At 43.9% G+C, this 24,304-nt stretch overlaps 2 protein-coding genes across 2 annotated transcripts; one reads left to right on the top strand and one right to left on the bottom strand.

Annotated features, from left to right (window-relative positions):
- Positions 1–10,253, top strand: slc43a3a (solute carrier family 43 member 3a). The gene is made up of 13 exons (XM_083969482.1): positions 1–23; positions 192–549; positions 5,688–5,817; positions 6,041–6,087; positions 6,341–6,417; positions 6,503–6,595; positions 6,808–6,947; positions 7,042–7,178; positions 8,358–8,501; positions 8,627–8,734; positions 8,814–9,000; positions 9,597–9,720; positions 9,978–10,253. Exons 2-13 carry the CDS (start codon positions 360–362, stop codon positions 10,125–10,127), a joined length of 1,527 nt encoding a protein of 508 aa, XP_083825608.1. The 5' UTR covers positions 1–23; positions 192–359; the 3' UTR covers positions 10,128–10,253.
- Positions 10,254–11,208: 955 nt separating this feature from the next.
- On the bottom strand, positions 11,209–24,268 carry LOC310988094 (uncharacterized protein). Its single transcript, XM_083974609.1, has 7 exons — positions 24,018–24,268; positions 20,880–21,211; positions 20,673–20,737; positions 17,148–17,305; positions 16,224–16,730; positions 13,823–15,264; positions 11,209–13,190 (listed from the first exon to the last, which is right to left on the bottom strand). The coding sequence occupies exons 1-7, from the start codon at positions 24,256–24,258 to the stop codon at positions 12,477–12,479; spliced, it is 3,459 nt and encodes a 1,152-aa protein (XP_083830735.1). The 5' UTR covers positions 24,259–24,268; the 3' UTR covers positions 11,209–12,476.
- Positions 24,269–24,304: the final 36 nt, after the last annotated feature.

Here is a 24,304-nt window from a genome sequence, read left to right as displayed (position 1 = left end):
AGGGAATCCACCCTGTATGGAGTGTAAGTATTATTTTTTTTAACTATTACATTTAAAGCAGAATATAGTAGCCTAAGGATGTTTGAATCAATCATTAACTGTCTGGGCTGAAAGATAACAAATAAATGATGATCTCTGTCACACCTGTTGTTGTGCTTCTGTTCTGAATTGTAGGAACTGAAAATTGTCAGGAACTGACCGTGGGCTGATGAGCTGGAACTTCAGAAACCTCCAAGAACCTGCTTCATAAGAGATCAGGAGGAAAACAACTGAGGGAGAGAGGCTACAGTTTTTTTTCCACATTCATATTGTGAGAAAAAAGGTTTGACGTTCGACCTGGGCCGAGGCAGAGTGAAGCCATGCAGGGTCAGGGGGTTGGCACTAAGATGCTCTACAGGCTGACTCTGGCCTCGGGGATATTGGAGTGCCTGTGTTTTGCCGGCGCGGTGTTTGGTTATGCCTCTCTGGTGTTTGTGCTGAAGGAGGACGGATACTTCAGCCAACTGTGTGACACTGTCCCAGATACCAACAGCAATGCGACCATCACAGGTGAGACCCTCCGCTGTTAAAGTGTCAGAGGTGATGCTTCCTGTTCAAGAGTGTTTGAGTGTTTGAGACTGAAAAAAAAGTACAAATAGGGGAGATCAGGGATGGTTGCAACATCTTTGACACTTCTGTCTGTATCTTGGAGCTCTTTTAAGCCAGTGCGTTCAAAATGTGATACAAACTAGTTACATGTGTCTGCTATGAAATGGCACAGCTGTTAGCTTTGCAACACAAACAGAAAATGCATTGTTTAGTCTCAAACACAAGGAGTAACATGTTACAATTCACCCACCCTGGGGTGAAATCTAACATTATTAAGGATTATGACAAGAATTGATATTGACTTGCTTTTTATTCAACACTTAAATTACTTAAAGCAGAAGTAAGCGATATATTTGTGTTAAGTCTTAAATAGTTATATCTTCCGACAGCAATCACTTACATAGAGTGTTTGGACCGAAACACGGGTCTGTCAGTCACTCTGCTCTGCTCTGAGCCGAGGAGAAAACTTTTCTCGTATCCTACAGTTTTTATCCAATGAGGAGAGAGAACGGCATGTATTGCACTAACAACTTGTATGAAAGATATTTACACAGACAGCTGCTTTAAGTTTGATGAGTTTAACCGCAAAGCAGGCGATGCTATCACAAAATAAATAAAGGAAAAAAAGGGGGTGCTACCAGAGACTTCCTCACACATGGAAATAGGACTAAACTGAGATTAATAACCCGGTGCATATTCTCATTTGTCCAGGTCATAGTATTTCAAAGGAGGTTAAATCGAAAGCAACTGAACTTAGTTATTTGTCTAGGAAGACGTTTCACCTCTCATCCAAGAGGCTTCATCAGTTCATGTACGCAGCTGACCAGGCTGGGACTGGTCCAACTATCTGGTGTGGAGACTCACTATTTAACCTCTTGTGTGGGCGTTTCACAAGGGTGATGATGTCACTGGTTCCCTTTTGTGCTCCAAGTGCCAACGACAGTAGTTGGAGTGACAGTCGTTGGTGGGAAGTTGGTTTCGACTTCGTTAGTGCCCTATTGTGTTCTAACGACAGTCGTTGGAGTCACTTGCCACTTGTGAACAGTAGTTGTTCTTTGAGGCTAGATTGTTGAGTCTCCTGGGAAGGGATGAAAGGGCAGCATTGTAAATTGGGGATAGGTGGTGTCTCAGACCTCCTCCCCTGTTGAGGGTTGGTTTTTCTACTTTTACAAAAATGGCTTCTTTAACTCCTCTTTCAAACCATCTGTCCTCTCTGTCTAGGATTTGGACATTGCTGTCCTCAAAGGAGTGGGCTTTCTCCTTGAGATGTAAATGAACAGCAGAGTCCAGTCCTGAGGAGTTTGCTCTCCTGTGTTGGGCCATGCGTTTATGCAGTGGTTGTTTTGTTTCTCCAATGTAGAGGTCTTTGCATTCCTCGTTGCATTGGACTGCATACACCAGATTGCTTTTGTGGGTGTGTGGTGTTCTGTCCTTGGGATGTACCAGTCTCTGTCTGAGTGTGTTGCTGGGTTTGAAATACACAGGGATACGGTGTTTGTTAAAGATCCTCCTGAGTTTTTCTGATACTCCAGACACATATGGAATGACTATGTTTTTTCTCTTGTTTTGTCTTTCTTTCTCAACCACTTTGCTGGTTTTCTTTCTGGAAGCAGCTGCAGTTTTCACAAAGGTCCAGTTAGGGTAACCACAAGTTGTGAGGGCGCCTCTCAGGTGCTTGTGTTCTGCCCCTTGGGCCTGTGAGCTGGTGGGCACGTTATCAGCTCTGTGTTGCAAAGTTCTGATAACACCAAGCTTATGTTCCAGAGGGTGGTGAGAGTCGAAAAGTAGATATTGGTCTGTATGTGTGGGTTTTCTGTATACCCCAATGTGGAGGCTCCTGTCCTTTTTCATATGGACGTCACAATCTAAGAAAGGCAGACTATTGTCCTTGACATCCTCTCTGGTGAACTTGATGTTTTTGTCCACTGAGTTAATGTGTTCGGTAAAAGCTTGCACTTCTTTGGTTTTGATTTTAACCCATGTGTCGTCCACATACCTGAACCAGTGGCTCGGTGTTGTTCCTTCAAAGGAGTTTAAAGCCTTGTTCTCTACCTCCTCCATGTACAGATTTGCCACAATAGGGGATACTGGTGAACCCATGGCACAGCCGTGTTTTTGTCTGTAAAATTTGCCGTTGAACTGGAAGTATGTGGTGTTCAGGCATAAATCCAGAAGCTGGCAAATATGTTCGGGTTTGAGTTTTGTTCGGTTTTGCAGGGAGTTGTCTTGTGTGAGTCTTTCCCTTACTGTGGCCGAAGCCTCCATAGTTGGAATACAGGTAAAAAGAGAAGTCACATCGTAGGATACCATCGTGTCATCTGGTTCCATTTGTATGTCCCGGACTTTACCCACAAAGTCTATAGAGTTTTGGATGTGGTGTGGGGTGTTCCCCACCAAAGGAGCCAAGATATTGGCTACGTGTTTGGCTATGTTGTAAGTGACCGAGTTTATGCTGCTGACGATGGGCCTGAGCGGGGACCCTTCTTTATGGATTTTTTTTTTTTCCAAAATCCATAAAGAAGGGTCCCCGCTCAGGCCCATCGTCAGCAGCATAAACTCGGTCACTTACAACATAGCCAAACACGTAGCCAATATCTTGGCTCCTTTGGTGGGGAACACCCCACACCACATCCAAAACTCTATAGACTTTGTGGGTAAAGTCCGGGACATACAAATGGAACCAGATGACACGATGGTATCCTACGATGTGACTTCTCTTTGTACCTGTATTCCAACTATGGAGGCTTCGGCCACAGTAAGGGAAAGACTCACACAAGACAACTCCCTGCAAAACCGAACAAAACTCAAACCCGAACATATTTGCCAGCTTCTGGATTTATGCCTGAACACCACATACTTCCAGTTCAACGGCAAATTTTACAGACAAAAACACGGCTGTGCCATGGGTTCACCAGTATCCCCTATTGTGGCAAATCTGTACATGGAGGAGGTAGAGAACAAGGCTTTAAACTCCTTTGAAGGAACAACACCGAGCCACTGGTTCAGGTATGTGGACGACACATGGGTTAAAATCAAAACCAAAGAAGTGCAAGCTTTTACCGAACACATTAACTCAGTGGACAAAAACATCAAGTTCACCAGAGAGGATGTCAAGGACAATAGTCTGCCTTTCTTAGATTGTGACGTCCATATGAAAAAGGACAGGAGCCTCCACATTGGGGTATACAGAAAACCCACACATACAGACCAATATCTACTTTTCGACTCTCACCACCCTCTGGAACATAAGCTTGGTGTTATCAGAACTTTGCAACACAGAGCTGATAACGTGCCCACCAGCTCACAGGCCCAAGGGGCAGAACACAAGCACCTGAGAGGCGCCCTCACAACTTGTGGTTACCCTAACTGGACCTTTGTGAAAACTGCAGCTGCTTCCAGAAAGAAAACCAGCAAAGTGGTTGAGAAAGAAAGACAAAACAAGAGAAAAAACATAGTCATTCCATATGTGTCTGGAGTATCAGAAAAACTCAGGAGGATCTTTAACAAACACCGTATCCCTGTGTATTTCAAACCCAGCAACACACTCAGACAGAGACTGGTACATCCCAAGGACAGAACACCACACACCCACAAAAGCAATCTGGTGTATGCAGTCCAATGCAACGAGGAATGCAAAGACCTCTACATTGGAGAAACAAAACAACCACTGCATAAACGCATGGCCCAACACAGGAGAGCAAACTCCTCAGGACTGGACTCTGCTGTTCATTTACATCTCAAGGAGAAAGCCCACTCCTTTGAGGACAGCAATGTCCAAATCCTAGACAGAGAGGACAGATGGTTTGAAAGAGGAGTTAAAGAAGCCTTTTTTGTAAAAGTAGAAAAACCAACCCTCAACAGGGGAGGAGGTCTGAGACACCACCTATCCCCAATTTACAATGCTGCCCTTTCATCCCTTCCCAGGAGACTCAACAATCTAGCCTCAAAGAACAACTACTGTTCACAAGTGGCAAGTGACTCCAACGACTGTCGTTAGAACACAATAGGGCACTAACGAAGTCGAAACCAACTTCCCACCAACGACTGTCACTCCAACTACTGTCGTTGGCACTTGGAGCACAAAAGGGAACCAGTGACATCATCACCCTTGTGAAACGCCCACACAAGAGGTTAAATAGTGAGTCTCCACACCAGATAGTTGGACCAGTCCCAGCCTGGTCAGCTGCGTACATGAACTGATGAAGCCTCTTGGATGAGAGGTGAAACGTCTTCCTAGACAAATAACTAAGTTCAGTTGCTTTCGATTTAACCTCCTTTGAAATGAGATTAATAACTTGTTCCTGATTGGGCTGACACACGTTACAACCATCCCCCCTACTGTCAATTAAAGCTACATTTATTTATTTTTTCTTGCCACATGGGGTCAACAGTATAGCTGACCTGATGAAACTGTAACACTCATTTTTGGTTTTAGCTCTGTAATGGACTTGACTTTCTCCACAAACCTGCTGCTAATTTGGTCTCTTTGCCAAAATCAAATGAGCTAAAAGAGACTGAATAGCTCTGGTCACATGCATTTTGTGATAATTCTCTGATTTGTTGTTAAAAAATCATTTACTTTTGAATTATCTAGCTTTAAATGACCTTATACCACCAAAAGCATGTTACAAGATATGATTTTTACAAGAACATATGTTCTCTCTATCTATATCTGGACTTTCCTACCCTTGGTGTATTTCACAACACTGTTGTTACATCTCCTTTATAATACTGGAGGTGGGGACAGTTGCTGCAACAAACTGAGGACAAACAACTGACAGACTGATGACTGAGGAGACACTGAGTGAAATGTAGCGAGTAGTTCAGTCACAATTAACTAATAACTTTACCAAGGTCACAGTCAGGTCAAGGTAATCTTGATGCGTGAGGGGCAAATGGCTGCACAGTCATTTACACAAAAACAAGGCGTTACATGAGACTATATTCAAAGAACCAGCAGTAGAAGTGACGAAATAAGTTTTGGATCTGTTGGTCCCGTTGGTCCTGATGTATCTGCAACTCCATGGGATTTTCCAGAACTGTAACAAGTAGTAGTAACAGATCCCTCTCCTCTGTTTTCCCATGATCCTCTGGGGCAGACTGCAGCAGACAGGATGAGAAGTTCTCTCTGGTCTTCACCATCGCCTCCTTCCTCAACAACTTCTTGAATCTGACCAATGGCTTCCTATTTGATCGGTTTGGCACCATGGTGACCAGGCTGCTGGGAATGTGAGTCCATGTCATCTTTCATTCTCCAGCAAAAAAAAAAAAAAAAAAAAAACTTGTGACAACTGAGGTTACTTATTTACACGTAGATGCACATCTTTAGGTCACGTGAAAAGAGGTTATCAGGTTATAGAGCCCACCTGAGATATCCACCAATATCTGTAACAGGGGATTATTGAGTTATCATAGGATAACTAGGATAACTACTACTACGTCTTATCTCCAGATGTTTGTACACTACTGGAACAATTCTTGTGGCCTTCTCCAGTCCAGGTAATTGCACACAATCACACACAAAAAAGCACACCTCAAATAACAATATCAAGTAGCCATTTCAACCTGTTTCACTGAGCTTTAATACATCATTTATGCTGGAGAGTAATAGATAGATAGATAGATAGATAGATAGATAGATAGATAGATAGATAGATAGATAGATAGATAGATAGATAGATAGATAGATAGATAGATAGATAGATAGATAGATAGATAGATAGAGTCTGAGCTGTCTTCCACTGTCCTCTAGCGTTTGGAGATCTGCTTTTTCCTGCCTTGTCCTCCATCGCTGTTGGAGGAATTCTGCTGCTTCTAACCAACATGCAGGTGAATGCTCCCTCTTGTCCCCCGTACATTATGATCACTTACCCACATACATACATTTTAATACTGATCTCTCTGTGTTCTGAAGGTGGGCAACCTGTTCCCTGCTCACCGCTCCACCATCATCACCCTCTACAATGGTGCCTTTGACTCTTCTGCTGCAGTGTTTTTCATCATCAAGGTGAAGCAGCGTTAATCTCCACGTTCTATATTGGAAAATCCTTGGCTGTCAAACAGCAATGATACAATGATATTTAATGCATATTTACTGTATACATGCGCAGCTACTGTTTTTTTTTTTTTTTTTACTTAGCAGCAAAAAACGTGGAATTTGTTTTACATTAAACCTTTAACCTAAGCTTGAATCAAAACTCTTTTTCTCCTGCTTTTCAGATTCTGTATGAACAAGGAATCAGTCTCCGCTCGTCCTTCCTTTTCTTGTCCTGTTGCAGCATCATTCACGTGGTGAGGACCATCCTCCTGATGCCCAGAAAACACATCCCGTACCCTCTGCCGCAACACTACACCTACGGGTGAGAATAATACAGCAGCTACTTTTCCAGTGCTTGTGTAAGTCATCCTCATTGAAGAGACCTGACGTTTACATTCACTTTCTCTGATGTTAAGGGTGAAATGTGGAAAAGGCAACACATACAATGTGGAGCGGTTTGAGGAGATGAGGGAAGGTGTGATGACAGAGTCACAGGAGGCCAATGGGAAGGACAACTCAGCAGCACCTGACGACGGACCAGACTCAGCAAAAGGTACTAATACTCACTATCGCCACCAAAAATAGCTAATTTTCACATGGCCATGTAATAATAATCATTTTATCTGTAGATCACCTTTCAAAACAAGGTTACAAGGTGCTTAACAGATAAATAAATATATAATAATATACAAAAACAGTAAAAATACAGGAACATGGAATAAAGTACTTAAAGAGTGAGTTTTAGGCACCATTCAAAAGGCCCTGCTGGATGATATCAGGGCACAAATGTCTACTTGGACTTAGGTGTGAACTTCAATCACAATTTGGTGTAGGTTAAAGGTCAAGGTTACAGTGACTTTAAATTCTGGCCATTTGAACATGATGACTGAAAAACACCTCAAGGGAATTTGGCACAAACTTTCACTTAGACTTGTGGTGGAAATTTACTGATACCAGAATTCTTTGTAATAATTAGTGAATTAGTCTTTTGAGGTCTCTGTAGCATAAAATCATTGCGCATGATGTTTCATTGGTCTTGTTTATTGACCCTCCACAGGCAGGCCAAAAGAATTCTGCTATTAGAATTTGGTGGTCAAAGGTCAAAGGTTAAAGGGATAGTTCAACATTTTGGCAAATTGGCCCATTATCATAATCTCTATAGTTTTAGGAGTGGGTTTGTTACCTTTAATTATCGGTGCAAGCTATTTTAAGAACGGCGGAGCAGAGCCGTGAGCTGCTCAGAGCTACACTACAGAGGCTAATGGGATTTCTTGGTTTCCCTCATCAAACTCATCAAATACACAATCCAACAACTCCAAAACGCTCTGGTAGACAAATTGTGACCTGCACATTCACCACGCTATGAGATAATAATGGCAGGTTATGAGAAAAAGTTGTTTATGAGGTAAGTTCATGCAAAACCGCTGATGCGCAATTCCGTCTGGCAGTTTTTCTGCAAGCAGTCTCTGCATTTGCCTCGAAAACATCACCCTTGCAGTTCAAACATTTGTTTCAGTGCTGAGTGTGCTGTTGTGTAATCATGGGGGGGTGATTTCAGTCATAAAACCACAAAGCAGTAATTCTAGTTCTTCTGCTAACAGATCAATCTGATTGGAGGAATCACTGTGAAGAGTGCTGATTGATGAAAGACAGTTCTTGTTTGAAAAGTGACAAAATTATATGGATAAATGTCACAGAACAGAGTCTTACACGTGAATTTTCATGTGTTTAGTGGCGAGTTTCCGGAGCTGTGTGTTGTCCTGGTTCTTCCTGTGGCACCTGCTGTGGCTGTCCATTATGCAGCTGAGGCACTACTTCTTCATCGGCACACTCAACTCCATGCTCAACCGCCTGGCCGAAAACGACCCCAACCTGGGTAACTGATCACAGAGACTCTTTATCCTACGTATAACCAGCTGTGATTTAAGGTTTTCATCTTGTGTTTTCTTCTCTCCTCCTTGTCACACAACTCTCTCCATGGCTGTTCCCAACTTCCCACAGTCAGTCAGTACACCAATGCTTTTGCCATCACCCAGCTGTGTGGCGTGCTGTGTGCTCCCTGGAATGGACTCATCATGGACAGACACAAGGGAAAGCCTCTGGCCCCAGGTGATGTCTCAATAACGTGTGTGTGTGTTTGCAACACAACAGATTTACTTATTCCCTGTTTACCATTTTCCCTCTGCAGGAGAAACAGAGCGGGAGGCAGACCTTCGTTCCTCCTCTCTCTCTCTGCTCCTGACCAGCCTGCAGTGTGTGCTCTTCTCTGTGTGCGCCTCCATCCATATCCTCCCTCTGCAGTATCTCACCTTTGTCATCCAAGTCCTCAATCGCTCCTTCCTCTACGGTGGAAATGCAGCGTTCATCAGTATCGCGTGAGCAGCTTTTCTTGACACGCAATATGTCGCCATGATGCTTCAAGTTCATGTATGATTCATTTTGCAGTGTTTGTAGCTACAGCACTTCCGGTATCTTTGTACATCTGTAAGATCTGTTAGATGCAGTGTTTCTACCTTGAGATTTAGAAATGACCAGTTCACCTGCCTGGTGCTGGCTGCATACTAAAGGAACAGTTTTTTTTACACACCATGGAAAGTGTAGGATACAGTGAGTGTCAGAATATATCAGCCTCTGTTGCTGAGTTCATCTGTTTTTCATATGTTTTCAAAGTTTTTAGAATTTATTTATAAGAATTTATAAAGTTGGATTGTTAAACTAAATTACAATTTAATGGTCCTGAATTCACTGTTGCCCACAAACCCATTAAGTTGGAATGATTGTTTTCAGACACATTCCTCTTTTTATTCCTACCTATACACATCAGTAATCACCTTTGACCAGCTGCAATGACTACATACTGAGTCCCAGTTACCAGGTTTGAGAAGATATATAGAATAAATCACATTGTCTCAATCATTTCATGAGAAGAGGTAAAAAGCTTACATCTTACCTGTGGATGTCTCTCTCTCAGTTTTCCAGCCTGTCACTTTGGGAAGCTGTACGGCCTGCTGATGTCCATCTCTGCCATCTTCTCTCTGCTGCAGTACCCCTGCTTCGCCCTCGTCAAAGGACCTCTGGGTGGAGACCCCTTATATGTAAGTGCTGCTAAAGGCTTTTAGGAGGTACTCTTACAAAAGAAGTGGAAAGTGGAAAAATATCAAAACCAGCCAGATAAACTGGATTTTTAAGGCCAGATTTCATTTTAAGAACACTTTAAACCCATATGCTCTTTGAATGTGCATCTATGTTTCATTTTTGAAATAAATCCAAACAGTGTTGGCATGTAATATGAAAGTGCTGCAGCAGTGAGACTGTTGACAGGTAAGGAGTGACACTGCGATATGTTTTTCAGGTGGACATCGCTCTGACTCTCCTCACTCTGCTGGTGTTTATCCATCCTGTCTACATCTTCATGTACTGCAGGAGACTGGCCCACCACAAAGGAGACCACAGCCAGACTGAAGCCACCAATGGCTCCAAACTGACCGAATCCAAGTTTTAGAGAACGAAGCAAAGGGAGTCTCTCTACAAGTTTTATAATTCAGATTGTGAAGCAGTTCCTGTTTTTTTTCTCATTCGTGGATTACATTTTTTTTTATATCCCAGTGGACTCAAATCCTGTCAGATGTTCATGAGAGAGCAGACAAGTTTTTAAATGTTTTGTACAATCCAAAATGTGTTTTTGTTTACACAGTACATTACTGAAGGATTAAAATTGGTCAGTGAACTGTGGTATATATGTTTTTTATTTTAAAAGTATTGTAGGTGTATTACATGACAGTAATACAAAAACCCAGTACTCTGCAAGAAAGACTCAAGACCAGAGTCTAAAACAATAAGGACATGTTAAACGTATATAATATAGTGTTAGAAACTGCATCATACTTTGTATTAGTTTAAGGTTTCACTACTACACATTAAACAAATGACCGTCTGAAATACAGCAGAGTTACAGTAACAAGGCGCAAAATCATGTTTCTCTACAACAAATATGACAGAGCATTTTATATAAAAGCAACCGGTGTTTTTCTGGGCTCCTCTCTCAGTCATCACTTGTGAGTTACTGTTTGTTTGAAGCCTTCTGTAACATGAAGGAGAAGCAGCATGAAGTGAGCTGATATTCAGTCTTTGGAGTTAATCTATTGTAATCTCCCGATCAATAACAAAATCATCATGATCCAAAAAGTGACGTTACATGGTAAAAGTTTTTACACAGTACTGCCACCAACATTCGCAGTCACAGTTTTATGTTTCTTAAAAAGTGGCAATAAGGGTAAAAAAAGAAAAGAAGAACTTACTTTCTATATTCTACCTAGTAGTACAGTATTAAAACAAGGTAAGGCACAGTGTACTACAAAGTACAAGGAACAAAGGTGAATCTAAAACCGTAGAGGAATAGCTCAAACTACACAAACTAGGTTCAATGTTTGTCTTCCTTCTCGTGTCCAGTAAATCAGGGAATAAAAAAGAAATCATCAAACCAGTTTTAGTGACTATGCATAACCCACCCACCCCTCCCACCCCTCCCACCCCCTCAAAAAAAAAAGAAAAAAAAAAGAACACAGTCTGCTGCCTCAGTTTTTTTGCCATGACACACACACAGTGAGGCGAGGATCTTTGGTGGATGACCGGGGTGTCAAGAAGAGCAGCAGAGAAGCCACTTCTCTCCAGGACAGACTGAGATTCTGCAGAAGGTCCAAGGGACTGGACTGCAGTGGACTGGGGTACAGTGGTCTTTTTCTCTGATCAACCCCCTTTCCCACTGTTTGGGGCATCCGGAGAAGAAAAGGTTAGCACTACCATCAGCCCTGTGTCGTGCCAACAGTAAAGCACCCTTACACCATTCATGAGTGAGGAGTGGGCTCACTCACAATTTAACCATCCAAGACATCTTGGTAAACTTGATGTAATTGTCAGTAAAAGCCTTTAACACTCATGAAATGCTTGTAATTATACGCCAGTTACTACCTGACAAAAGATCTAAAAACACTGAAGCAGCAGACTTTGTGAAAACCAATACTTATATCTATAACCACGGCTATAGAAATAGGTGAGGGATGTTAAATTCCAATCTCCAATCCTCAGAACTGCATTTAAAGGGATAGTTCAACATTTTGACAAATTGGCCTATTGCCATAATCCCTATAGTTATAGAGGTAGGTTCATTACCTTTAATTATCGGTGCATGTTGTTTTGAGATCTGCGGGGCAGAACCGTGAGTTGCTCAGCTAACACAATGGAGGTCAACGGTACAGGTCCCCTGTCCCTCAAAACTCATCAAATACACAATCCAACAACTACAAACGCTCTTGTGGAGAAGGTGTGACCTGCACATTCACCACGCTATGAGATAATAATGTAACATTACAAGAGTTTTTGCTTCATGTGTCTTAATGTTACATTATACATGCGTATTTCATATCTTGGTGAATGTGCAGGTCACAACTTGTACGAGAGAGTGTTTTGGAGTTGTTGGATTGTGTATGTGATCAATTTTGAGGGACAGGGGACCTGTACCTGTACTGGATTATGGCAATAGGCGAATTTGCCAAAAATGTTCCCTTTAACATCTCTTTAACATTTTGATGCATCCTGGCTGAAGATGTGCCGCCGCTCTCCTCTCAAGTGTGCTACCTTTGTTTGGTCCTTTGGTTTCTGGTTATAAACAGCTCTTACCTATGAACGAGTGCTAAACATGTAGCTGTCAGCACCGCCTAAAGAGCTGGTGAAAAAAAAGATGTGTTGCTCTGTGTGTGTGTGTAGGTATGTGTAAGTATGTGTGTGTGTGTGTGTGTGTGTGTGTGTGTGTGTGTGTGTGTGTGTGTGTGTGTGTGTGTACGCACATGTGTGTTTATGTGACCTTTTCAATCCCGCCGTTCTTGTCATCATTCTTCAGCGCTGTGTCAGTGGTGGGCACATGGTTATAGTGTAGGAACAGCATCATGTCCAGGCTCTCCGGTGGGATGCTTGCTCTCCTCCTGTACATGGCCCCCGCCCCTTCCTGCACAAAGTCCTGTGCGGCGCTCCCTGCCACGGCAGGTGCGGCCAGGTAAGCCCTCGCCACTGTGGCCAAGAGCGGGAACTGGCCCGCCTTCGTTCTCCACCACTGCAGAGGCTCCACTCCCAGTGAGGCCCCCTTGTCGGCTCTGAAGACGGACAGCTCCATGTCTAGGGAATCCTCCACGGAGCTCTGCCTGCTCCTGCGCCGCGGGGTCGAGCTGAACAGGTCTCCCAGCAGGAACTCCATTCCCGACAGGCTGGCGGGAGCCTGAGAGCCGGGCTCTGACTCGGACTCTGGCTCGTACTCGTCTGCGTCTGCGCCTGCATCTGCCTCTGCCTCTCCCTCTCCCTCGTCGCTGTCATTGTTTTCGTCTTCGAGTTCTCTGAAGTTGATTTGGCGGGATTCTTTGATGCGTTTGCTTCTCCGCAGGATCTCACTCTCTGATTCTGGTGACCCAGGGGAGGGGCTTCTTTTCCTCTGCTTCTTGTCTTGGCCCCTCAATCTGTCCTCTTTCACGATCCTGATGGCCTCTTTCCTCAGCCAATCAAAGGTGACCGTCTGCTCCTAAAAAAAAAGGCACACAAATGTGAATGTGCAATCGGTGAGGCTGAAGCTTTTAGATCAAACAAGCAGCCTCAACAATGAGTCCTGGTGTCTGCCTGATAAACCACATTCAAACCCAAATGAAGGAGTGGACGTGATGCGAGTACTGAAAAATGCCAAGGGCAGCGTGGTTCTTTATTGCTGCTTTGGTTTGGATTCAGCTTTTGTGTTGGCTTCTTTTTTTCTTGTCGCACATCATTTACACAAATACATGTGCTGAGATGACATTTGTGCTGCCTGAGATAATATGAGAAAGGGAAATAACACACAAACAAAAAAAGAAAAAAAAAAGAAGAAAAAAACCCATCATAAATATAGTACAACAGCTTCTTTGTTAAATGTAAAGCAGGATATTCTATGTAAAGGAACAAAGGGGCATGTTCTTATCCCAACAACCCAGGTATCACGCTGCGCTAGTATCAAGTCCACACTGACACATGATGCATAATAACTTTAAATTTCAACCTGATAGTGTCAAATTCAAAGTGTTTAAAACAATTTGTACCAAAACAAATCAATCACATCACATGGTTATCCAGTCAAACCCATGTCATTGACAAAACCATACTAATAAACATGCTGCCACGACTCACCTTGTCCTCCATGAAGCCCAGCCCATGGAACTGTGGGTCGAGGGAGCACGCCACACACAGCACCCTGTTGACAACGGGGTTGTTGTAACGGTTTGCCAAGTTGCGCCTCATCATCCTCTTCACCTCCTTTAAGATGGATGATGAGTCTCCAGGTCGGGACATGAGGTGGCGGGAGAGCAGGCCGGTGAGGATGGGTTTGATGAGGGACAGGCGGGGGAAGGCCTCCTTGGCCAGGGTTCGACAGGCCACGTCCAGGGGTTTGAGGACCAGACACAGGTCCTCCAGGATCTTCCACTGGGAATGCAAGGTGGAGGAGCTGCCGGATGAACTGGTTTCTGAAGAGCTGTCGTCTTTAGAAAAGCCATCCGCTTTAATCTCTTTAAATAAATCACTGAGGAGGCTTTTGTGTTTTATCACAGTGCTCAGCAGCTGGTACAGCTTATTCCACTGTGGCCAGCTGTGAGCCCACGACTTCAGGTCGGCCTGCTCTTGTTTCGTCAGACTCTGGACGTGATGCTGATATGAGCCTCGGTTCTGAGTGGGTGGTTGGAACAGGGTGGAGAGGATCCCCTGGAACTGGCCGAGGGTCTTAGAGATAACGGGGTGGGACATCACTTCCTCGACACAGTCCTGCACGGCGCTGTAGAAACACGGGACGGACGGCAGCCCCTCGCTGAAGTGGACGTGCTCAGAGCCGCGCGGTTCATCGGGCGACACGGCGTCATCCTTCTCCAGAAACGTGGTAGAGTTCGGGTGAGGGGCGCCTCCTGCGACCTCTCCGCTTTTCTCCCCCTTCGCCGGGCACGGCTTCATCTTGGTCCTCCCGTCCCCTCCCAGCAGGACCAGGTTGGGCTGGGAGATGCCCCATCCCCGTGCCATCGCTTTCACCTGAGCCTCCACTGCCTGAAGGGTGTAGTCTTTCACCCCGCTCTCTGTCAGTTTTTGTGTTGCCAAGGCTATGTTCTGAAATCTAAAACTAGAGTCTATGTAGTGTACCCAGAGGGTGAGGTACTTCTCGGAGTGGCCCTGCCAGTTGTGGGACCAAATATCCACACTTAAAGTGACAAAGTGAGGAACTTGCCTCTGGTGGTTGGAAGGTCGCCCGCGTCTCCGGGGCTCAACCTCGATGGGAGCGGTGTAGTTGGAAACGTCCACCGTCTCTCCGCTTCCTGTTCTCCTTCTCAGCAACTGAGCCAGGTTGGCCTTGCCTTTGATGTGGTGGTCTTTCATGAGGCTCTCCAGCTGACACGGTGACGGCAGGTCCTTGCAGGCCGGCAGGATGGTGTGGATCAGCTGTCTGAAGCCCTCTCCTTCTACCAGAGCTGGAGGCTGGAGATCCATGATGAGGAAGTTGGTGATGGCGACGGACACTTGAGGAGACACAACCAGGGGGAAGGTGCTGACCAGGCCGCTGTGGAAGGTCATTGCCTGAGTGCGATGAGCTGATGGAGAAAAAAAGAACAAATCGTCATGTAGGAAATCTTTTTTCTTTTTTAAAATAGAATAAAATGTGATGAACCCATCAATATCAAACCTACTTTTAGGAACATAGCAGTTATATTCTGCAGTTACTTCTCTTCACTGCTCAGCTACACATTAAAGGAATAGTTCAACATTTTTAGTAGGTTCGTTACCTTCAATTTTCGGTGCAAGCTATTTTTAGAACGGCGGAGCAGAGCCACGAGCTGCTCAGAGCTACACTACGGAGGCTCATGGGATTTCTTGGTTTCCTTCATCAAACTCATCAAATACACAATCCAACACCTCTAAAACGCTCTCGTGGACAAGTTGTGACTTGCACATTCACCAAAGAAAGTGTAGCTTGCGGCTCTGCTCTGCTCTGCTCTGGACCTTGAAAAAGTTATCCATGCTCTCATTCTCTCCGGGCTTGACTAGTGCGACTCTTCTTTCCGGAATAAACCATAAAGCACTGTCTCGCTTTACTGGTTAAAAAAACAACAACAAAAAAAACAACTCAGCTTCCCTAAACTAGCTTCAAGTGAGTTTCAGAATAGATTTGAAGATGTTACTCATGACTTAAAGCTCTGACAGCCTATGAGCCAGCCTGCAGCCTTAGATCCTCAGATGGGCCTCCTGTGGTCGCTCCAAAGTGGAGGTTTAAATCTAAAGGTCAATCGCCTGCCGAAGGACATAAGGCTCAAAACCCACTTTTACAGACTTGCTTTTATGTGACGTCATCGTCTAATTTTTTTTCTATCATCTTTTATTCCTTAACTTATTGTATTTTTACTTCCTTAATTTGTTTTAGTTCCCTTACACCCTCAAAGTCGTGTCTACATTTCCTTTTTACAACATTCATATGGCAACTTTAGTGACTTTGATACTGTTTCGGATCATGCAGTGTAAACAGGCAGTAGACAATAACTCCTATGACTCTTACCTATTGTTACACTCCGCTCCTTGTTACTATCACGTGGTCTGATGTGGTGCTTGTTGGTCAGGTGGGTCTGGAGGTCCACGACTCCTCCAGTACAGCCCACGTGCTCCACACACAGCTTACACACCACAATGCTCCGGTCCAGAGGCCGACCCGTTGGGTCCGGCTCAAACCCAAAGAAGTACCACGGGCTGTTCTGCGGGGCGTTCTGGTTACTCAGCAGCTTCTCGGTCCCGGGCATAAAGTCATACTTTTCCATCACATGAGAGCTCGGGGACGGGAAGGAGACCCCAGAGGTGTTGGCGAATGTCGGGATAGAAATCCCACTTGTGTCGTTGGCTGTGTCTGGGTTTGTCATCGTGGTCACGTCGCTGATGACAGGCATGGGGCTCTGTGACTGGCTATGATCTGACCACAGGGAGGTGCTGCTGGGCTCTGGGAGGGTGACGAGCTGGATATCCTGCAGCAGGCGCAGAGCTGTCTCCTTGTCTCCAACTTCACATTTGTCTCCTGTATCGCCCCACCAAAAACAAAAGAACAGGTTACTAGAAGGTATTACATGTTTGACACAACTCAACAAATCAGACATCAAACAAATCACATTCCACATCATCATGTGGCATCATCAATATATTGATATATATTGATATATATGATATATATATATCAAACTGGTATGATGTTGGAGGTAGACGTTGTTTGTTTTGCAAAGAATCTGGATTTCGTTTAGTTAACAGAAATAAATCTTTGTTTAGCAGTGGAACACTGATTTCATTGCACTTAAGCACGCGTCAATTCATCATGATCAGCTACCGCGACTCTTTCTTTGATTTGGGTTTGGAAAGAGAAAGGTCACTACAACCAGTATGGTTTAACTGGTCTGTATAATCTAACACATGACAGTAACCCTATGGGGGCAAAACTCACCCATCCCCAGGCCCAGCAGGGTGGCATAGTCCTTGCCGATCCAGACCCTGAGCTCTGCTCCCTCTGGAATGGGCTGGGAAACCCTGTAGTAGATGTGACGGTAGAACTGGAAGACGATCAAATTGTGTTCCTCCTCTCTGCTTGTATATGTTACATACCTAAAACACAGAGAACATTAAGAACATACAGACCAACCAAGAAAAACTCAGGTACAAAATCTTAGATACAATTAATTAAATACATTAAAGGGATAGTAGCATTTTTTTAAAGTGGGGTTGTATGATCTACAAATAGCCCCTAAGTACTTTAATTGCAGTAGAATACTGAAGGGCTGGAAAAAATTATATTATAGCGAACAATGGAACAGTGTTTTTTTTCCCAGGTAAAACCTCTTTTAGGCTGCGAAAATAGGCCGTTTCTTTGGGTCTGTTCACAACACTGTATGTTGTAAATCTCTAGGCAGGGCTATGGGCTGGCGTTGCTAATGGGAGGAGTGCAGAGAGTCTTCTACTGCAATTAAAGTACTTAGGGGCTATTTGTAGATCATAAACAGGGGTGCAAACTCATCAGGGGTAAAAAAGGTGACAAGATACCGACCCCTTAGGGAGGTCCGGGGGCATGCTCCCCCGGGGAATTTTTAAAAAAAAACAACTTTAAAGGTGAATTTACAGTCAATTTTAGCATGAGACTAGGGTCCAGATTTACTCAGGTTTGCACAGCTTTTGCTCCTGTTAAACCTGCACAATCTGTCTCTCTGTGTTTGGTTTTGAAATATGTGAAGGGGGTCTTCAGCCTATGCAGGTTTAGCATGAGTAAAAGCTGTGCAAAACTTGGAGAATCTGGCCCCGTCCAGACGAATCCGTTTTTTTCGAATCCGGATAAATACTTTATCGGATTGGCCTCGCGTCCACACGGATCCGGCGTTTTCAGGGGGTGAAAACGGTATTTTTTGAAAACGGGTCCCAGAGTGGGAAAATTTGAAAACGCCGCCCCAGCGTTTTCGTCTGGACGGCCAATACGGACTTTTTCAGAAACGATGATGTCATGCCCCCCGCCGCTCTACCTGTAACCTGAGACACACACACACACACACACACACACCGCTGCAGCAGCTGCTGCACACTGACAGTCTATGCACGTAACAACAACGGCCGACTAACGTCGCGTCGCTCAGACGCTGCGGCTGAATCACGTCTGTTTAATCATCACTGATCATCATATTTACTCTGACACGACGCCCTGTCAACATTTAATCCATGTTTGAGTTTGAATACAGCGGGGGACTTCTTCTATTGAATTACAGCGGGGACTTCCCGTCTTCTTCTCTGTCTTAAGTGTTTATGTGTGGCAGGCAGCGCTACAGCGACACACACTCCACACACACGCCTGCAGTATGTAGGTACTACAGCGTTTTAGGTCGTTTTCAGGTGATCATGTGGACGCAGATATTTTTGAAAACGATGCCGTGTTTACGGAGATTTTTTTCAAAACAATTAAGAAAAAGATCGGATTCGGTGAAGCCGCGTATTCGTCTGGACGGGGCCTCTGTCCCTTGATGTCCATCAGATGAACCTTGCAAACCTTGCCTTCAAACTAAATAAAATGTAATACAGACTGATTGGTTCATTGTGAAACATTTATTTATTGATGTAAATGTGTTTTCTGTAGGCTATGCTCCGAGGTAGCGCTGCTCTTTCTGTCCAATAACACACATGAAGCTTAAAAATGCCATAGGCTACATAAAACATTAAGCGGCAGTATTTAAAAGATGTTCAAGCAAACGGTTCGGTTCACGGTTTTGTGGTCATGGTTTTCGGTTCGGTTTTGTATACTTTGATCGTTGGGAAAATCAATCATGTCTTGTATATTCAGGTTAAAACTGAAAGAATGAGGCAGTCTGACATCTGATACATCATTGTGACAGTCTGAGGTTAATAGTAGGTGATCTGGTGGCAAGAGAGGAGACATTGATAGTTCCAACATGTTTTAATTTATTGGGCAAATAAAGTTATCTAACAAATGCTAAGAACAATTAGATATTCACTGAAATATATAACCTATATTTATTAATTGTGGTTCTTAGAAAAAATATATCTTATAAAATATAAAAGCTAAAATGTAAAGCTCTGCCCCTTTAATTAGTGCATACAAAATAATTTAACTTTAGCCTACTACTTTTACAACCACATTATTTACCAGCAACATAAAGTGAAACAGAGGCAGAGGTGTCCTGCCACAGTCAGTCAACCTCCTCCTCCTCCTCCTCCTCCTCCTCCTCCTCCTGCTGCTGCTGCTGCTGCTGCACAGGTCGCACTGGAGCTACCCCCAATTCCAATCCGCCCCCTAAAGACTCAGGCCCTGAACCCTCACTGACTAAAGTGACGTCAGCTGTAAGTGACAGAGTGTGAGAGTCTGTGAGGGTCCAGATGCTGTAAACATGAATGGAACAGCACTTACCCACTCTCACGACATGTTGCCTTGACAACAAAATGTTTTTAACTCCGCCCTTGGACCGATAAATTTACTGTAATTTCAATACGCACAAGGTGTGCGAGGGAGGCGGACTCAAAACAAAATATTCCTGGATCAGATCTGATCAAATTATCATCAATAATCACAAACTGCACGTTAACACTGACAGTAAACTTCTTCTTCTCTTTTTATTTATTCCTTTTTTTTGGCTCCTGTCCATTAACAATAAAGAGACTGGCGGAGCTTTCTCTGACTACTTATGTTAATTTACTTTTTTTTAACACTTGCGTTCCGACGGCACCCCATGTGTTATGGTTTGACTTCACAACGCTATGAACTGTGGGTAATTCCCCTACCCAAAGTCAGCATCGGTGCTGACTTACGGTAAGGGGGCAGTAAGGGCTCATTCACTGACTCACTAACTTGATGATCTGACAACGGAACAGCCCTCACACACTCACGGACTTCCCGTGAACGCGCCTCTAAGTCAGTGAGTCCGTGAGGGGTCGGATTGGAATTGGGCCGTAGTCTCGCTCGCCAGACCCTCCTCCAGAGAAGAAGGAGATACTGGAGCTAATTAATGCTAAACGCGCTAATCGCTAATTGGCCGCGATCGCGATCATCACACACACGCGGTCCCATACAGCAGAGCAGACCTATACAGCGCTGCTGGCGCATCTTCTAGCTCCGACTCTTTCACTCGCCATGCTCAAAAAGTCGCGTTAGTTAGTCTGTATTAAAAGCGAAGCTTCAGGTGTGTATTGCTGGACAGAAGAGGAGCGCTGCCACCACTCGTTGTCATCCAGATAAGGTGCATGCGCCTTAAAGAGACAGGTGCATTGGCTCGGCTCGGCTCGCCATGCCTCGCCTCGCCGGACCCCCCCCCCCCCCAAATTCTTTTTTATTGCGGATTTACACGAATCACATAAATGACCAATTTGGGATCCAAAACGGCGAATTTCGCCGAAAGGTGACAAGTTTGCACCCCTGATAAAACCCCACTTTAAAAAAATGCTACTATCCCTTTAACTTTAATCAGCACAAACTACCCACCTCATCCAGTTTGATTTGTTTTCATCAAAAGCATCAATGTAGAGAAAAGAGGCATCATCCCTAATCTGGAGAAGAGAGGAATTTTATATCACTTAATTTCTTCTGTTTTAACAAAATGCATTTTAAATGAGTAAATTGAAATTAAATTTGTCACTGTAGCACAACACAATATTAAACTCCTTCTTTATGTTGAACCGGTCTACTCACAGCCCAGGCATATTTGAGGTTAGTCGGCATCTGTCCCCTGCACATGTCTCCCACAAAGGGCCCAAACATGACACCTTGCTGAAGGTGGCACCTGGCGTACACATTCATGTCTCCCATCTGCTCGTCGATAGAAGATCCAGGACCGGACATTCCGCTCCCAACGTCTTTGCACAGGCACAGACAGGAGGGCAGGGAGAGCACCGCTCGGGAGGGACCGCCATGGAGCCACGGCTCCCCAGGCGGCAACACGGCGTCTGGGACGTAGTTCTGACTGGAAGGGTTCTGGAGGAATGGAATATCCTCAAAGAGTTCATCATGGGTCAGATCCAAACCTGCAAAATAAAACAATAATTAGTCCAATGTGGTTTGCTGTTGTTAGTGACCATCATCTTTTGCAAGCACAGGTCAATCATGGATTAAAATAGAGGCGACCTGCGTTAGAATGCGATTGCTTCTATACATCAATAGATACCATTTATTAAATTCGAGTAAATACAGAGCGTATCAGTCATTCAAAGCAAAGACAGAAGCTTTGACTTTTTGATTTGTTTCATTTTCATTTCACAACAAGAAAGACTTATTGCATCTGATATTCGCACTGTGTTCTGCAGACATAACCTGAATATCTCACAGTGCATTTACTCAAATACTGAATCGATTGCAGCAGCAGCGCAAAATGTGTGTGGTCTATTGATAGAGGCGCCCACTTGTCTGGTAGCAGACCTGCTGGATCAGCTAAACAGATCCCTGGAAAGATCTCACTTTTCTGCCTTTGGAGGGAGCATTCAGACCTGGTAGGAAGGAATATCTTTACAAGTGAAAATGGGCAAATCTACATCAAGATGGCCATAAGTGAACAAACCCATCCTACCAGTGCTCACTGATGGTAATAGCCTCCCTCCCCTTCAGTCCTGCATCACACAGTTGGTGAAAAAGTGTGATTCAAATGCAGTGATAGGTGGAGATCACAGATGTCCCTGCTTCTTTAGAGCCAACTTTGAGCCCAGATATTTGACTCCTATAGGAAAACTCCATCTTGGGCTGCAAGTAGAGGGCAGCGTTGGATGGGACTTGGCTATGGTATGTAATGAAACGTCTTGTGATGGATTTACTGTCTGGCTTCTTAAACATCCTTCTCGTATTGATTTGTCTCATCGCCAAAAATACTATCTCAATTCTCTCTTGTCTTTTCTGATTACAAATTATTCTGGCTTCGGATTCCTGTTTTCCTGTTTCACCCCTACAGTCAAAATACACCTATCAAATCAGACGTTGTCCATTTGCCCTTTAGAGTGCTGCCATCCACTGCACATGAGTGTCTCAGGATGCAGACATCATCGGGTGATAGTTCTTCCTAAGTCTGATACCACCGCATGTTAAAAAATGTCAGTGGTATTTAGCTCATACTCTTCTTATTCCTCTTCGTGATACCATTAATTAATTGGCTATAGACTATACCTTGCCACGTGGAAGACAGTGAAGGAATCAGGTTTGACTTTAACATTACTTTCCTAACTTTGAAAAAGGTTGTTGCCTACCAGCATGCTGCATGTGCTGCTCACACGTGATGTAGCATGCGTGACAAACATAGAATTGTGAAGTGAATACATCGGCATCATGGGTCAGCCCCATTATCCAATACCCGATCTAGTTATTTGATCAATTTAGGGGCAGACATCTGATCTTAATATCAGATCAGTGAATCCCTAGTTGTCATAACAGAATCTAACACATAAAATTATCCTGAGAATCCCTCTGGCTGTTAGCCCTTCACCTATCAGTAGCGATAAAGAGGTAGGCTATATCTGACCAGCCATGGAAAGTCTCCCGAGATGAGAGGCATTTTCAGTTATTTACAGGTTCTGAAAGTGTAGTTTCAAAGCTTTTCAACGATGTCTAACACATGCAGCCTGAAAGTTTCTGAAAAGATTCTCACCTACTAGGCAGATAACAATACCTGCTCATTAGCATCACATTTACAAAAGTCCAACCCCCTGCTGGCCTAGTAGGCCTACAGGACAGAAACTATTGTAGTAAAAGCCGGTGCATATTCTCATTTGCCCAGGTCATAGTATTTCAAAGGAGAAAAAAAAATATTGTAGTAGAAATGAATGTAGTTAATGCCCCCAATACTGTTATTTAAAGCATGCAGTGGCTTCTTAATGATTTCAACTTACATATTCTATTGGCTGGTCACAAAATTACTACGTAAATGATATGGTATCAATTTTTGGCCATGTCACAAAGCAGACAGATATTAACTGTGTAAGTTTGGGTGCAGTACAGTTATATGGTCCAGTCATGGCCACCTTACACTGGGTGTGATTTTAAAAAAGGGGGGGTTGAAAGGTTTGCGGCTCACAATGGTTAATGATCATTATTCACTACATATTATATCAGTGGGACAACAACGGCAAAACTTCCGAAATAAATTATATTCTAAATATACCAAAATGACAGCATGAGTTCAGTTTGGTTGATAACATGGCAGCAAAGAGTTAGAGACTGTCGTAAAACTCTTGGGGCACTTTTGGCGCGCAGGCCTGGCGACCTCTCCTCGCGCATGCGTCTCAGAATGTTTAGTTGGTTAAAACAATTGATAACTTTGAATGCGAAACCTCACCACTCGCTTTGTAAAGTGTATAATTTACCTGTAGCCCTAAATGCAACATGGGAATTACGCGACACGTAAAAGAGTCTGGCATTAGATAACCTCCTGGTTAAAGAAATGTTCTCAGTTTTAACCAGAAACTTTCTGACCCATGTACGAAAACGACGCTCACTCGGGTGTAACGACCTATCTTGATTACATAGTCTTTGTTGTGCGTCGTCGTGATTAAACGTTGCATTATAGGTGGAGCGTTACAAATACACAACTATGTAACCATGTAACAACAACAACAATATACACTTTATCACGTGTTCTGTGGTCTACAGCTGTGATATACAATGGCAATGAGCGAACATGCAAGCGTCTCCCCGTTCACGTGCAACTTTTTATGTAGGCTCCGCTTCAATAATGACGTTATTGTTAGTTACAAGGGGGTAGGTGCATGTAGTGAGTGCAACTGCAGTGGTGGCTCTGATATTAAATGCACTTTACATCAATTGTGCAAAAACAATTGTGCTAACATTTACCTGGCGACTCGAACAAAGCTGCAGAGGTCGTGGAGGAAGTGGAATCGAAAAAATCCGCACGATGTCGACGTTTCAGGTGACTTCTTAAATTCGTGGTATTTCCTCCTTTTGCAAGCACAATCTTTCGGCATAAACGACAAATTGCCTCGCCAGAGTTCAGAGGTTGTCCTTTTTCATCGGCTTTCAGGCCAAAGTACATCCATACGATGGACTTGCTTCTTGGTTTACTGATGAGATCCATGTTCCCGTGGCCTGAGTCTGCTCTCTGCAGGCTGCAGCAGCTACAC

The sequence above is a fragment of the Trachurus trachurus genome, assembly GCF_905171665.1.
Source record: "Trachurus trachurus genome assembly, chromosome: 1".
Lineage (NCBI taxonomy): Eukaryota > Metazoa > Chordata > Actinopteri > Carangiformes > Carangidae > Trachurus > Trachurus trachurus.
The sequence above is the reverse complement of the archived record's forward strand: the minus strand, read 5'-3'. Positions and strand labels throughout refer to the sequence as shown.